Consider the following 16,156-nt stretch of genomic DNA (forward strand, 5'->3'; position numbering starts at 1 on the left):
GAAATAAAGAAATACTCTTATAGGGCCATTAAAAGAATTTTGGAAGAACCCAAGACTTTTCATAAATTTCTTCAACTTATAGATATATTTATAGGGTTCTTTTGTACTTAGGACTTATCAGAGTATTAAATGAGCTAAGCCTTATTATAAGTCACCAAGAGGGGCATTTAGCATGATGCCTATCAGTCCCCAATCTTTTTGGCACCAGGGATTGGTTTCATGAAAGACAATTTTTCCACAGATGGGGCACGGGTATGGGTGGTGGGTAGACAGGAGGCGGAGCTCAGGTGGTAATGCCAGCCAGGTTTTGCTAGTCTGCTGCTCACCTCCTGCTGTGTGGCCTGTTTCTAACAGACAACGGATTGGTACTGGTCCGGGGCCCATGGGGTTGGGGACCCCTGTTTGACCTTCTGTTCTCCAAGTGCTAAAATAGTATCATTTTAATGTTCCCTGAGACAGTTTGAGAATTGGTTTATATGATAGGAAAATGGTCAGTTTGTGGACATTTTTCACCAAAAAAAAAAAAAAAAAAAAAAAATCTTGAGTGTCTGTTTGAAAGACATGGTGCCTGTCTTACTGGGCGGCTCATGTAGAAAAGAGTTTTGGCCTAGCCAGTGTGGCTCAGTTGGTTGAAGCATCATCCTGTAATTGAAAGGTTGCAGGTTCGATTCCCAGTCAGGGCACATACCTAGGTTGGTGTCTCTTCTCATTACCTCCTTCAGCCCAATCGTGAACACAGTAGGGGTGGGGTTATAGTACCTGATAATTTGGGGTTAATGAGAAACTCAGTTTCGGCAGCCCACTGTGAGAAACTACTTCCTAAGGGCTGCTGCCATGACAAACCTGACTAGGCAGAACTGCCATGTATGAGTCGGCTCATATTTGGGAAAATTTCTTTTGACATTAGAAGTTCTATAGTTAGACAGAAATACACAGTTATTAAATAACTCTCTGAGAGTCACGTATCATATTAGGTGATGAGGCAGGATTTTTATTCCCAACGTGGAGGTTTCCAATGTATCAGTTAGTCCCTACTTAATAACAAAAGTATTCAGATTACAATATTTTCAGTGGAAACTTTAAGGGAAAATGCTTTTACATTAACTGGTTTCTTTCAAGATGCCAGAACTACAATGACCACAGTCACTATTTTCATACAAAATAATAATGGGAGCCACTACGAGTCACGATCTTTTATACATATGAATTTACATTATGGCTTTACACATATTGATTAAATTAAACCTCATAGCCACCCTATGAGTAGGTATTGCTGTTATTCTCATTTTATAGATAAGAGCCTGAGCGCAGAGAGGTTAAGTAAAAGCTGCCCACTATCACTCAGGTAGGAAGTAACAGAGCTGGGAGAATGAGCCCTGATAGTCTAGTTGCCAAGTGTGTGCTTACAAGAGAATTATGCTATTAAGGGAAGAGGGAAGGCTGTACCCCTTACCTGATACAGGCTGACATATTGTTTCCGCAGCCACTGCTGTCTTTGGTCAGGGAACTTCCTCATCTTCCTCACAGCTCTAGTGAGTTCCAACAACCCGCTGAAGAGCATCTTAGCTGTGTGCTTTGGTGCCACAAAATGCAATAATCTATTGTCAGTGGTCTGAAGCCCATAGAGCAGTGTCACACCCGTCTCTGAGAGAAACATGTTACTCAGTTTGTTCTGAACACACACGGTGTGTATATCAATGCTAGGGTGTCCCATGTACACAGCCTTTGCTGAAAACAGATCTAAGACCCCCTCCACCAGGGCACTTAATCCAGCGCTGCCCAATAATGGGAATTTGCCAGGTTCAGATGTGTTACTAAGCACACCAAGTTTTGCTTTAGCACTGGCTGGGGAGGCAGTGGTGGGTTTTATCCAAGTCAAGGTGCTGTTGTCAGGCTGGAGCTGGAGGAAGCAGCGGGCAGAGAGGTGTGTGTCCTGGTCATAGTGGATAACTGTGGCCCCTTGCAGCAGGAACTGGTGCACATCAGCTCGGATGGACAGGACGTACCACGGGATGAGCTCTGTCCCATGGTCAAAGGCCTTCTGAGGCTCTTCTAATCCATGAGGGTCCCATTCTTTGGGCTGCTCAAATATGTCATTTTCTGTATCCAGCAAATCTCCAATTGTAAACCTAATGGAAAGAGATACCAGTTTGGTCTGTCTTATAATCAGAAGCGACAACAACACAAAGCTTTTCACTGTGGACATAATTTTTCATTGCACTAAGAAGTCAAATTAGCATAGGAAGCATAAAATGCTAAAAGTTGCAGAGTAATTTTTTACAGCTGTATTCTAAAACCTTATATTTAGCAATACTGTGATCACAGGCATAATAGATCAGTTATTGTATTTTAATATCAATAACAATAATCTTCATTATATATTAATATTCCCTCTTGTGTCAGGAAAAGGTTAAATTTTTTACATATATTTTTGTACTTAATTTGACCTTCTTGTGAAGTAACATTTCTAGTTCTTTTTATTTTTAACTTTTGAGGATACCTGAGGTTCAGAAGGGGTAAGTAATTCATTCCAGGTTACCCAGGTCAGAAGAGGCCTACCCAAGGCAAGATTCTGGTATGTCTGACTCATTAGCCTGGGATCTTCATCACTAGGTTTGTTTGTCTTCTACTTGATCATTAACTCATGACCTGAATACAATGGAACTAAGATAGGCAAAATAAGACTTAATAAGCTGGCCTGAGAAAAGCTTCTGTTAAAATAAAATACGATAGCCCTGACTGGTGTGGCTCAGCAGGTTGAGCATCATCTTGCAAACTGAAAGGATGCTGGTTCTGTTCCCAGTCATGGCACATGCCTGGGTGATAGGCCAGTCCCTGGTTGGGGGCATGCAAGAGGCAACCAACCGATCAATGTCTCTCTTGCACACAACAATGTTTCTCTCTCTTTCTCCCTTCCCCTCTCTCTAAAAATAAATAAGTAAAATCTTTAAAAAAGTATAATAAATTCAATGGCACTCATTGGGAAATATAGTCATGGTGGTCAGAGGAGCAAAAACAGCTCTGCTGGACTCAACCTTAGATTTCCATTGGGTGTGTGTGCACAAAAAGGACTTTGGAAAATTTAGCAAATTGCCTTCTCTGAGTCAGAAACCTGTGTTGTTAGGGCCAGACGAAACTGGGAAGGCAAAGGAGACTTCATTGCCTCTTTTCTATCTGGCCACCTTCATAGGAACATGCCTAGGAGAGATTCATTCTCTTCAAAGCACGAGGAATTGTTAGTAAAATCAAGGTTTCTGCTGTTTGATCCATAAACATTACTAGCGAAGTGGTGAGTAAAATTGAGAAGGAGCTGGTCCATACATGTCTGGGAAGGAATGTGCCCATCGTCTCAAGGCACCTGGGCAGCCTCCTGCCTCTTGGCAAAGCATGAGCAGCAGCACTGGGCTTCTTGGACTCAGTCTAGATCCTAGTCCCTGAGCAAGATCCCACTCCTGCTTTCAAACAGTGGGTTCTTCCTCCTTGTCTCCCATAAATAGATATCCTTAAAAAAAGAAAAGAAACCCATAGGAGATCTCACAAAGCTGATGTTTAAAATATCCTTTTTGGATAATCCACACTGGAAACAACCCAAATGTCCAGCAACAATAAAATGTATAAATAAAATTTGATGTATTCATAGAAAGTAATTCTTCACAGAAATGAAAAAACACAATAGCTAACTATATATGCAACAACATAGACAAGTCTTAAGCAAGGCGCACAAGAATAAGTACTATATTTATATACATGTAAATTTTTAAATGAGAAAAAACTATACTGTATTATGTAGAAAGGCATAACAGTGGCAAAGTTATAAAGAAAAGCAGGAAGCATTACTGCAAAATTTACAGCAGTGAATTTCTCTCTAGGGGGAAAGTTGGTGACATAATTAAGAAGGAAAAAAAGGGGTCTATGGGTGGTGGCAATGTTTTCACTCTGGATGACAGTTATGCACATACTCACTTGATAATGATTCAAATGCATTAGTTAAAAAAAAAACACTTAAATTTTAGAATAGTTTTAAATGTGTAGAGAAATTGCAAAGATAGTATACCCTACATCCACTTTTCTCTATTATTAACATCTTATTTTAGGATGGTATATTTGACATAATTCGTAAATCAACAGTGATACACTATTATTCATGCAAGTCCATACTTTATTTAGATTTCCTTAGCTTCTTACCTATGTCCTATCTTTCTGTTCCAGAACTCCATCCAGAACACTACATTTCACTTACAATAGTTGTCTTGTTTCTTTAGGCTCTTCCTAGATATGACAGTTTTGTAGACTCACCTTTTTTCTTTTTTGATGATCTTGACAGTTTTGAGAAGCACTGGTCAGGTATTTTGTAGACTAAAGTCCCTCAATTAGAATTTGCTTGATGTTTTTCTTATAATTAAACTAGGGTTGGAGGTTCTGGGCAGGAAGACCACAGAGGAAGAGTGCCATTCTCATCACATCATATTCAGGGAACATACTGTCAACATGACTTAGCCCTGTTGATGTCGACCTGGCTGAGGTAGTGTTGGTCATGTGTCACTGTAAAGTGACTTAAAAAGCAACAACGAACAACTCTTTTCTGTACCTTCCTTTTTGGAAGGAAGTCACCTGGTGCAGTCCACATTTAAGAAGTAAGGAGTGGCAGAGGAAGTGCTTTCCAGACAAGGTAAAGCTAAAGGAGTTCATCATCACCAAGCCATTACTATATGAAATGTCAAAGGGACTTAAGAAAAAGAAGATCAAAACTATAAACACTAAAATGACAACAAACTCACAACTATCAACAACTGAATCTAAAAAATAAAAACAAAATCCAACTAAGCAAACCAGAATAGGAACAGAATCATAGGTATGGGGATTATTTGGAGGGTTATCAGCTGGGAGGGGGCAGGGGGAGAAATGGGGAAATGGTGTAGGGATTAAGAAGCATAATTGGTTGGTACAAAATAGACAGGGGGAAGTTAAGAACAATACAGGAAAGGGTGAAGCCAAATAACATATGCATCACCCATGACATGAACTAAGGGGGGGTGGGACTGCTGGAGGGAAGGGGGGTACTGGGCAGAGGGGAGCAAAGGGGAAAAAAATTGGAACTACTATAACAACATAATCAATAAAATATATGTAAAAAAAAAAAAAGAAGTAAGAAGTTATGCTCTACCTCCCAGAGGGCACAGTGTCTAATAAGTTACTTGGAACTCTTCTGCATGGAAGATTTATATATTATCCCCCAATTATTTATCATGTATATATGTGAACTCATCAATGTTTATTTAATACTTTGGATTATAATCTAATACTACTTTATTTTGTTGCTCAAATTGGCCATCAGGAGCTTTTGCAGTTGGCTCTTGTGTGCTTTTGCTATAACCTCATTATGTGTGTGTGTGTGTGTGTGTGTGTGCGTGTGTGTGTGTGTGTGTGTGTTTGGCACTTCTTTACTCTCTGGCATCACAAGATGTTCTATGCTCATCTTGTGTATTTCCTACCCCAGTCCTAGAAAGAGCTTTGCTTTCTTTTACTTCAGAATGTTAGTAGAAATCAAGATCTGGTTGCTATGTACAAAAATACACTGTATTTTATGCACTTAATGTTCCATTTCCACATAAAAAAGCGAAGAAAGAAAGAAAGAAAAGTCCTTTTGCCTTAGTTCCATCCTTCTGAAATTGCTCTCAGTAATGATGGAAACTTATGTACTCCTATATATAATACTTATGCCCATGTTTCCCACATATAGCATGGTGATTAGGAACATGCCCTCTAGCATCACCCTGGGTTTAATGTGCAGTTCCACCACCTATTTACAGTGTGACCTCGTCAAGTCACTCTCCTTTACTTTTCTGTTAATAGAAAAAAGACAATGCCTGTTTCACAGATTAACGGCAAAGCTCAAATAAGATAACAGTTATAAAGCACTTAGCACAGCATCTGGCTCAGTCAAGAGTACCACTATGATTAAATATAGGAAGGCTGAGGTTCCATCCCTCCCACTTCTCCTTCCTCACTTCCTTTCCTGAGGCTAAGCCAGCCCAGCTGTTCCTCTAGCAGGGCTTCCTTTAGGTCATATCCAAGTCCTTAATCTTTTTTCCTTTTTTTGGAACTACTTCCACATTTTCCATGTCATACTTCTTGTGTGTGTGTGTGTGTATGTTTAATTTTTATTTTTATGTACAAAAATAATTCCATTGGTGAGTGTCAGTACCCATGAAATACAACATATGTTAATCTGGACATAGAACTTCTGATTTTTAATTTAGCAAGAGAAATGGTGTTTCCCAAATTCTCTTTAATTTGAGTTCTGAACTAAATCAACTATTTTCCAGTAAAAACAAAGAAACAATTATAAGCATTATAAAAAATTGTGTCTGGAAAGAAAAATTACAAGGCTTTTCTGGAGCCCATTTCTGATCCTTAGAGATGATGTGAGCTGGGAGAGGGCAGACACTGTCTTTCACAGCATCAGTTTCTATTTTAGATCACAGAAGGAACCAGTGCTTAGTGTTAATAATTCCATTAAAAAGTATTCTTCCAGGGACTAAGGCCCAGATAAAACTGACCACTATGTGTAGAGAAATAAGTTCCTTTCAAAAAGGAAACTAGTAGCTTTATCCCTTAGATCACATAGTGAATTTTACGCACTCTGTGCCTGCCCAATCCTCTCAGGAGACAAGTTTTTGTGGGTTTACAAAAAGGAATAAGATGGAACTTAAAAGATTTATTTAGGAACCAAATAACATTAACTAAATGTCAAATATGTGGTTTATCAGTGAAGAAACTATCTTGTCAAACTTAGGTCATATGTCTTAAGGAGTAAAAAGAGAAGGAAAGTTTGTACCCAACCCCAGAAGCAGGTCTGTAGCATCCTTCAGTTAGAAGCCATAAACTGATAGATAAACATTTTTCTAATGTTCCCTGATGAAAATATTATGTTAGGGGACAAGTATATTTTCTTAATAATTGTTCATTACTTCCTACAACATTAATATGATTACATGAACATAATTCATCAACTGATAAGCCTAAATTAATTTTGTAAGATGGAAGAAAATGCACATCTTTTCCAAAGGACTAACTATAGCTGTTTTCTGTAATAAAATCCAGAGGTTTAAGCTTGCCTCTGGCAAATTTCTTGCTTTTAATTAACCTAGCAGTTCCCTCAACAACAGGCAGCTTCTAAATTATACCTCAGTGCCAGTCAGCCTGAGGTTAACTCCTAGCCCTGCTAGGCCTGAGATCCTGAGTAAAAACGGAACTGTTGTGATGATTAAATAATTTAACATATGTAAAATATTAGGACAGTGTTTCTTTATAAGTGGCTCTCAATAAATAATAGCATGTTAAATATCACTACTATTACTATTGTCAGGATTGTATTTACAAAGTTGCTATGAGGTTCTGGATTAGGAACAGGTTCCCAGGTCCCAGAAACAGCGCTTGCTGGTTCGGTTTCAGCGAATTCTGTGAAACACCTTCCTAGCTCCCATCTCGTGTGCTTAGTGCTTCATCTCAGAGTAGTGGTCACCTGGGTTAGGAGAGCGTTACTGGCACTGACACACATAGGTTTCAATGTGAGCATTTCAGTATGGCTTCACAGGTTTTGTAAAAGAAATATTTGCATTTTTATGCTTCCCCCCACCCCCCTCCAAGAGTGCTTGGAAGCAGGGTCTGGAAAATGGGAAGTGGAAATGTTTTTAGGATGTAGATGATCAAACAATTAGGAAGAGGACAGAAGAATAAGCAAAAAACTGGAAATAAAAATTTTATGAGAGGTGGCAGGATCAGGTTAAAAAAAAAAATCTCTTGAAGGAACCCACAGCAAAAAGATGGTAACGGGAAAGCTCAGGGGCTAGGTCTCTGAGGCTCAATCAAAGGTCACACTCTTAAAAGTATTTTAGAAAGGCTGACACTTTTAATTAACACCCCACCCCCAAACAAGTAGAGGTTGTTATAAAAAAGAGTCATATGAAGTTCATTATTTTATCTATTCAGGGATGTTTCCCTTATAGTAAGATTTAAGGAAGGAATGTGGGCCATATCTCAGATGAAGAAAAGGTTTATTATCCCAAACATCTGTCTGATTTTCTTACAAATATTGTGAAACTTGTAATAAATCATGATTCCATCTTTCCTTTGGCCACTAAGAACTCAGAACAAAATTCATCACTGTAAAGACTGTAGAGTATATATTCTGTATTATTTTTTTCCAGCTTATTTTCCTTAATATCTTCAGGTATTTATACTTATTCTTTTAAGCACTACAAACTCTTTTGTGGAAGGATATAAAACTGGAAATATATATATTTATATATAGACACCTGTATAGACAGACAGGTAAACAGACGTGGATGTAGGTTAAGGACTTAAATGGCTATGAGATGCTTCTTGTGCAGACACGTGCTTACTTGTAGATGACTCTCCCCATCCCCAGCTATACTACATGGTATACTAATACTATATATGTTGGAGAAATCTGGAATATAGGTTTACTCCCTTAAAACATAATAGCATTAGAAATTCAGGTATAAGGCACTCATTTCTGTGTTCTCCACTGATTCTAAGTATCCAGTACTTCAATTTCAAATAAATTATTTTCTGAAAACACTATACACTGTCACCCGTTATTGTAGGCTCACACACATAGACACAATCAGGAAAGGCTCTGCAGAACATGTAGCAATGTCTTGCAAACACACATGTGTGTATAAGGACTCCAACACAACTGCAAGGTCTGACTCGTGAATGCTAACTACAAATAAAAACCTTTCATGGTGAAAGATGTCAAAGCCAGTAGACCTCATAGTTTTGGGGGTGCTAAAGGATTCCTCCTGCTGGGCCAGGCCCTGCTATTTGAGCTAGGCTTGACTGTGAGTAAATGGCCTTGAAGAGAAGCAATGCACGCCCCAAGACTACTGGCTTCTGATTTTCTCATTTGGTTGTGGGTGAGCACATCTGGCTGGATTGCAATGCCCATGGATAAAGAGGAATTGGAACAACTAAAGATTTGCAAAGCTGAGGTTGCCAACTCCCAGAGCTGAATTTCTGAAAGTTAGATCCTTGACCACCCAGAATCACCCAGAGGTTGGTGGAAGCAGCTAAAAATACTGATCTAGGTCTCACTCTACCCTTACTAAATCACTACATTTCATTAAAAAATATGTGAATACCTGCCTGTGTCCCACTCAGTGATTACTAAAAAGCATTTTTTTATAGAAGCTATGAAATAAATAAGAGATCATGGTTCTAATCCTGAAATTGTATTTGTTGAATTTTTAGAAGTGGCAGGAAAGCCCTAGTTTCCTTTCCAGGGCTAACCGATGGCAAGAAGTTAAATTATAAGCAGTAATTTTAGAATGAGGCAGTCAAATTAAAGAGAAATTCTCATTCAGAATTGGTGAAGTCTGAAGATAAAGAAGCATGGCTTACTCCTAAAGGTGGTGGGTTTTTATTAGGTGTCTATCTGAAACCAACTGAAGTGAGAAAAAGAAGCAATGAGCACCGTCCCTCTGGTTAAAATGCGAAACTTACTGGCATCGTGCTCTGTCCTTCAAGGAGTTTTTCCGAGAGCTGCTCCCTTCACTGGCGCTGTCCTCGTCCTCCGTCTCCAGACTTCGACTGCAACTCCTGATGACCTGGAAGATGCTGTTGACGGTGGACTCTTTCTCCGAATTCTTTAAGCCATTTTGTCCCACGCGTTGTAAAAAATTATCTTGTCCACTGTAGTCAGCTACAAACTACAGAAAAAAATGTATCGAGAGTTTGTTATTGCAACTTTATATACTACATCTAAATAACCTACTCGGCTAAGGAAATGAAATTGTAATAGTCATAAATAATGGTATTTGTGCCTATTTTATTGGGGGAAAAAACAGAACCTCCAGGAAAAACATTTTTGCCTTTCACCACATAAAATATCAAAACTTACTCTTGTTTCCACTAAGACAGCTTCAGTCCCTCTAGGAACCAACATGCCACTTTGAATCAAAAACACAAAAAGCAATATTATTTATTCCAAGGTTCCCTGGGGAGATTAGCCACTTTACAGAGGAAGGGCAGGGTTATTTTATCTTTGTAGTGAGAATTGAGAAAAACCATGAACAAGTATACTGTACTATGGACCAGATAAAAATAACTGAGAAAGGTGACATTTTGCTTTATTTCCCATGTGCCCTGTGGCCACACCGACGCTCCCTGGCAGTGTTTAAGCTCTTGTCTGTATGTGGTCAGGAAGTTTCTCCCATCACCACACTGCACCTGGACCTTGAGATGCGGTGTTCTCTCCTTCCGAAGCATGAGGAAGCTGGTGTGGGTGTGGCGTGGAGAACTTGCTTTCAGCTTTCTCCTTCATTTCTCGCCCTTTCATCCCCCTTATATGAGCCGGAGAGATGAAAGCCGATAGTGTTGCCTGTTCCCCCTCAGGGGCTCTGCAGTCACCTTGATACCAGGCGATGCCTTTGTTCCCAGGTGACACAGAAGAGGCTGAAGTTTTAGAAGACTCTTCCCAATGCCACTGAGAAGGGGTGGATGTGGTGAGAGTGTGTGTGTGTGTGTGTGTAAGATCAGTTGTGGGTACTGGCACCACAATGAGAATGATGCTAGAATTGGGTGTGGGACTTCCAGGTATGGGACTCCTCAAAATTCACCATGAAGTTCCCCGCAGTTTAGTCCTTCCTTTCATTACTAAATCCCATGTAGGGAGGTTTCCCTATCTTCTTCCAGTTTCTCAACGTCCCTTCTCTCCAGTGCCCGATGTCCTGGGGCAAAGCTTCCATGGTTCTCTCCTCTCTGGGAGTCTGGAACAAGAAGCACCATTGTCCTGGGACAACTGAGCAGCCGTGGTCAGCAGCCTGGAGCCTGTCTTTAGAAGAGGCACCAGCCTGTCCAGCACCGCCCGCCCCACCAGAAGATGAGAGGAAGGCACTGTTGACTTGCCCATGTTTTTCTTCTCCCGATTCGGAAAAGTTACTACTTTCACTCGACTTCCTTTGTCCCCTGCAACCAGACACTCCCACCCAATAAGACAAAAGAAAACACTATCAACCTTAAAAAGATAAAGTGAGAAAACAACAGCCATTTCCACTTATACCTTCATGACATCCCGTTAAAGCTAACTCAGCCACGCAAAGCCACGAACAGTGCTCACTGGCATTCTTTTCTCTGGAACTTTTGAGGACCCAACAGTTACCCAACACAACAGTAACAACAGATACCCAGGTTCACTAAGTTATCCCTCCCCGTTGTTGTGAGTGACGAGCCAGGGGCCATCAGGGACTCTCTGGACCACGAGGATTTTGTAAGGCCTCACCTCTAGAGTTTCTTCTTGGGAATTGTATCTTGGGCAGAGCTTCACGAGGCCGGAGGCTCCATCTAGTACTTCGCAGAGCTCCTTCAGAAACACCCCACAGAACGGAACCACCTTACAGCCGGGGATGTGCAGCGCCCGCGTCACCACCTTCTTGTACTCGCAGGAGGACTCGTGCTGCGCCATGGCGTCCTTCAGGCTCCGCATGGTCTCCAGGTCAGACTGGTCCATAAACTGCCACATCTTTAAAACTTTTCTTGACCTAATGCAAGTAAATGACATTTTTTTTTCATATCGGAGGAGACAAAATATGGTTTACAGTAAATTGCCTGAGTTCTGTATAAATTTGTTGTGTTTGCGTCAGTTTTCTCTCTGTTTTCATATTTATTTAGGCTCCATATCTCTGCCTACTTCCCCCAAATGATGTTTTGCGTTACTTTTCTAAATTGAAACACAAAATTAAATAGGACAGATACAAACAGAAATACACGTGGAAGGAGTTAATTTTGGAAGGTGGGCACTGAATTTGGGCTTGAGCTTTCCCAGCAGCCATAGCCAAATGGGAAACCTCATGAGTAATACAGTTTGCATGAACATTTATGGAGGGCTGCCTGCAGAAAACGTGATCCGTCCACTCCTCTTGATCTTTGAGGTGTTATCCTTGGATGATGCCAGTCCTTCAGGGACACACGAGGCCTGCTTTAGCTTCTTTGCTTTTACTGAATCCAGCTTTGACGTTAAGCCACTGGCCCACCCTACGGGGCATTATCTTGAGGTATTATTTGCATAAAAGGAGGTTAAATGGGACTTTCCTATTTTAAAATTGCTGGCAAGAACAAGAGGTGACATTGTCTCTACTTTCTAAAGAGAGGTACCAGGCTGTCACAGGGCCACTGACACTGCTCTGCCCTCAGTGGCCTCTCAGCCTCCATCAGCCCATAGAGAGGACCTGGACCGGGGCAGCCAGGTGGGAATACGGCCAGAGCACTGCGAGGAGGAGGCTACACCCCAAGTTGGGGGGCTGTGAGTGAGCTCTCTGGAGAGGTGGGCCTGGGACCTGGGCAGTGTGTTGATCACAGAGACTGGTGTGTGACTCTTGCGTGGGAAAGTCTGCAGTGAGAGGCTGCCTGCAGCTGCCCAGCGGCAATGTGAGGGAGAGCGTTCCAGTGGGCGCGTCTGCATTTGCAAATCTGAGGGCGAAATGCTGTGTTTCCTGTGAGGCAGAAGTGGACACTGTGACAGGCAGTTGCACCTGAGCTATCTTGAAGGGCCTGCCTGACAAATGAGGTGACTCCAGATGAAAGTGTGTGGCAGGGCAGGACCTCCGGAGCTGGCCCCAGGGGACTGAGGGGGCACTGACTCTTGCCAGGTAATGGTGCACTGGGAGGTAAACATAGGACAGGGGGTGGGAGTAGTTAGGGGCACAACTAGAAACCCCCGAAGTATTCCACATGTGGAAACACCTAGCCCAGATTACAACTGTTCCGGTCAAGTGAGACCGCTGCCTCCTCTACCCCTCCTTCCTTCTTCTTTCTTCCCCTGTCCAGTTTTCCTACAGGGACCCTGGGTTGGAAGGGGAGGGAGAGAAGAGATAAACCATTTCTTCCCACCCTGCTGCAGGTTTCTGAGCCTGGCTGGGCTGTGAAATGTGGGGAAAGGGCAAAGCTTTAAACTGAATGAGAGATTGCAGCTTTGATTTATATCAGACTGAACTGAAAATTCATTATGTAATATACAAGATATCTAAAAGACAAAGAAGTGCCACATGACAAACACCCATGTACCAACCTCTCAGTTTAAAAAGTGGAACATTAATAATACGGTTGCGGCCCAGTAGATTCCTCCATGAGCGCGTGCCTCCCTCGTTCGCCAAAGGGTATCACAGCTGTGACTTTAGTGATTTTGTTCCCTAAGAGGTCTTTATACTTTCCCAACATGTGTATATATCACCAAACAGTTTGTGTTTTATAAACTGTATATAAATGGTGTCATACTGTAGGCACTCTTAGACAACCTGCTTTTTTTGCACAGCCATATGTTTCTGAGAGTCATTCACACCCATGAGCACAGGCGGACAAGACAGCTTACTAACCACGCAAGTGGCTGGGAAAGTTATAGGCTCTTCCAAGGTATAATCCAGAGCCAAGGGAGGGAGGGCCAATCAGGCAGGTTTAAATCACAGTGAGGTCAGAAAAATAAAGCTTTTCTGATTTAACCCCATTAAGTCCAGCTAGTTCTATAACTGGTTCCTTATGGACTGGTAAGAATCCTATTTTGGGAATAAAAAGGAGGTATAAATAAGCAAAGTGAATAAAAGAATGAGACATGGTTCTCATTATTTGATTATTCTTCTTTCTGTGAGTAATAGAGTAGCTATGTTATGTTCTGGAGCAAAAGACAAATCTCGGCAAAGATCAAATTTTTTTTTTTGATAGATTGAGAATTGACACTACTTTAAAACTTTTGTTTCTTTTTTTGATTATAAAGGCACTAAATGCTCATTGCAGAAAATCTGGGAAATGCCAAAATATACACAATCCATCCACTGTTCTACCATCTACAGACAATATTAGTTATATTTCCTTCCAGTATTTATTCTATTTGTGTCTGTCTGGTATAAAGATTTTATAAATTTTGATTTATAAATATTGCTGAGGTTATTAAGTATAGACAGCTTTGTTACCATATATTTTTATGTATTATATGATACTTATTTTCCAATAATATTAACCATTTTTCAAAAATATCATTTTTGGTGTTAAATAACATTCCAGTGTATGGATATATCATATTGTTTCCTTCCTTTTTCTCTTGTTGTTTATTTGGGTTATCTTAAACAGACACCATAATTGAATAAATATTGTTATAGGGGAATTTTTGTACTTCTAATTGTTTCCTTAAAAATAGATGAGAAGTTAGTGTGTGGAAGCAAAATCTACAATAAGAAAACTAAAGTCATTTAACAATAAGGTTGCTCACTCTTTCCATCTAATTGCTTTAAAAAACCTTTAGTTATATTGATGTAATTAAAATACTCATATTTAAAAATGTTTAAGCCTGAAGGTACACACACTGGTTCTTTCTACCTCCACCATCATTTCATCATAAGAGCATCTAGCAACTTATCTCCTATATATATTTTTCTAGCAAAAGAGTTATTAAACCTGACACTTTTATCTATCCTTTTGTAAAGAGCAGTTCAGTCCTAAGCCAAATATAGGAGCATGAAACTAGATGGCAGTGCGTCTGGGATATAAGACAAAATGCACAGGGATCAGCAGGGAGGTTTATCTTGGTTTGAGATTATTTCTTGTCTAAGAGAAGATTACTTGGCTCTATGGCCTTTTTGGATTTTGAATTCATACTAAGTTGTGTCTGAAAGTCACATTCACCAAGGCCTCCATGGGTCATTCTGAAGATATTCTTGGGTCAGGAAAATCTCTAATATAGGGTATGTGGCAGCCAGGCTCCAAGATGTTCCCCAGTGACCCCCATCTGCTGGTGTAATGCAGCCCCACCCACAACAAACCAGTGCAGGTCCTTTGTGACCAGTACAATATGGAAAAAGTGACAATTCATGGCTTCTGAACTGGACATAAAAAGCACTGCAGCTTCTACTTTGCTCTCTTGGGTGACTCACTTTGGAGGGAGCCAGCCACGGTGCTGTGAGGACAATGACGTCCAGAAGAAAGTAAGGTCCTGGCCCACAGAGAGCACCAACTTGCCAGTCAAACACAGAAGGGTAAACAGCATTAAAATAGAAATACTTTATCAAATATGCACATTCTTTTATTTTGTTATAGAAAAGTAACACAGGTTCTTTGAAGAAAATCTATCACAGAGAGAACCAAATCATATAGCCTTCTGTTCTCCCAGTATTTTTCTATTTTTCCCTTCTTTCGAGCCATGCCTGGTACATTTGTACAACCATTTTAAATGTCAATGACATGAATTTATTCTTAGTTAAGAAAGTTCAAAAGGACAAAAAAAGTCCAACTCTGAGAATTTTCCTTTCCTCCCCCAAATCTCAATCCCATCACTGGTGAATCAAAGAAATATCTTGATAATGTTATGAAGCAAGATCTATTTATAGTCAGAATTCTCACTGGGAAGGTGGATGTCAGACAATAACAACAAAGATAATTCTCTTTATGGAGCCTTACTATACGCCAGGCATACCTGCTAAATACTTTATATTAATTACCTCACTAAATCTTATGTCAAGAGGTAGGTACTTTTTATTATGATCCCCACTTTACAGATGAAGAAACTGAGGCTCAATGAGGTCAAGTAAATCACTCAGATCACACAGCTATTCCATGGGGAAACAGGATTTGATTCCCTGTTATTCTGACTTCAGGTTCTTTTTCCTCATAACACATCACCTCCCACAAGAGTGAGGGGCAGTAACCTCATGCCAGGTGCCTAAGATAAAAAGGGAATAAGACAGGAGACACTTTATTGACAGAATGGTGATCTTATTAGCTTGGTGGAGAAGGCATGAGAGCAGAATATCACAGAGGTGAAGGGCAAGGGCTCAGAAATCAGGGCTGTCTGCATTCATGTCCCAGCCATTCCAGGTTACCTGGGGTGAATGACCTAACTTCTGCTAACATTAGTTTCTTCTTTTGTATACAGTGGTAATAATAATGACATCTACCTCAAAAATTGTTCTGGGAATTAATGCTTGACACATAGTAAGTATTAATAAAAATGAGAGCTAAAATTATTGAATGCTAATTCAATAATTGTTACTAAGGGCAATCAATGGTTGGGAGCTTACAGTGCTGGGGCAATTCACAAAATAGAGCTGGGAAGAGATAGGTAACAGAGGAGTTTACAGGGCAGGAAGGG

General features: G+C 40.4%; 1 protein-coding gene across 1 annotated transcript in view; it reads right to left on the minus strand.

The window, feature by feature from the left end:
• PLCE1 (phospholipase C epsilon 1) overlaps positions 1-16,156 on the minus strand; it is a 294,291-nt gene that overhangs the window by 62,913 nt on the left and 215,222 nt on the right. The window contains exons 5-7 of the mRNA XM_090277947.1: positions 11,306-11,564; positions 9,529-9,734; positions 1,454-2,129 (exon numbers count right to left, since the gene is read on the minus strand). Coding sequence (XP_090134073.1) covers positions 1,454-2,129; positions 9,529-9,734; positions 11,306-11,564 — 1,141 coding nt within the window. The remainder of the gene's footprint in view (positions 1-1,453; positions 2,130-9,528; positions 9,735-11,305; positions 11,565-16,156) is intronic.

This window comes from Furipterus horrens, unplaced genomic scaffold (genome assembly GCF_987537825.1).
Source record: "Furipterus horrens unplaced genomic scaffold, mFurHor1.1.pri manual_scaffold_5, whole genome shotgun sequence".
Classification (NCBI taxonomy): Eukaryota; Metazoa; Chordata; class Mammalia; order Chiroptera; family Furipteridae; genus Furipterus; species Furipterus horrens.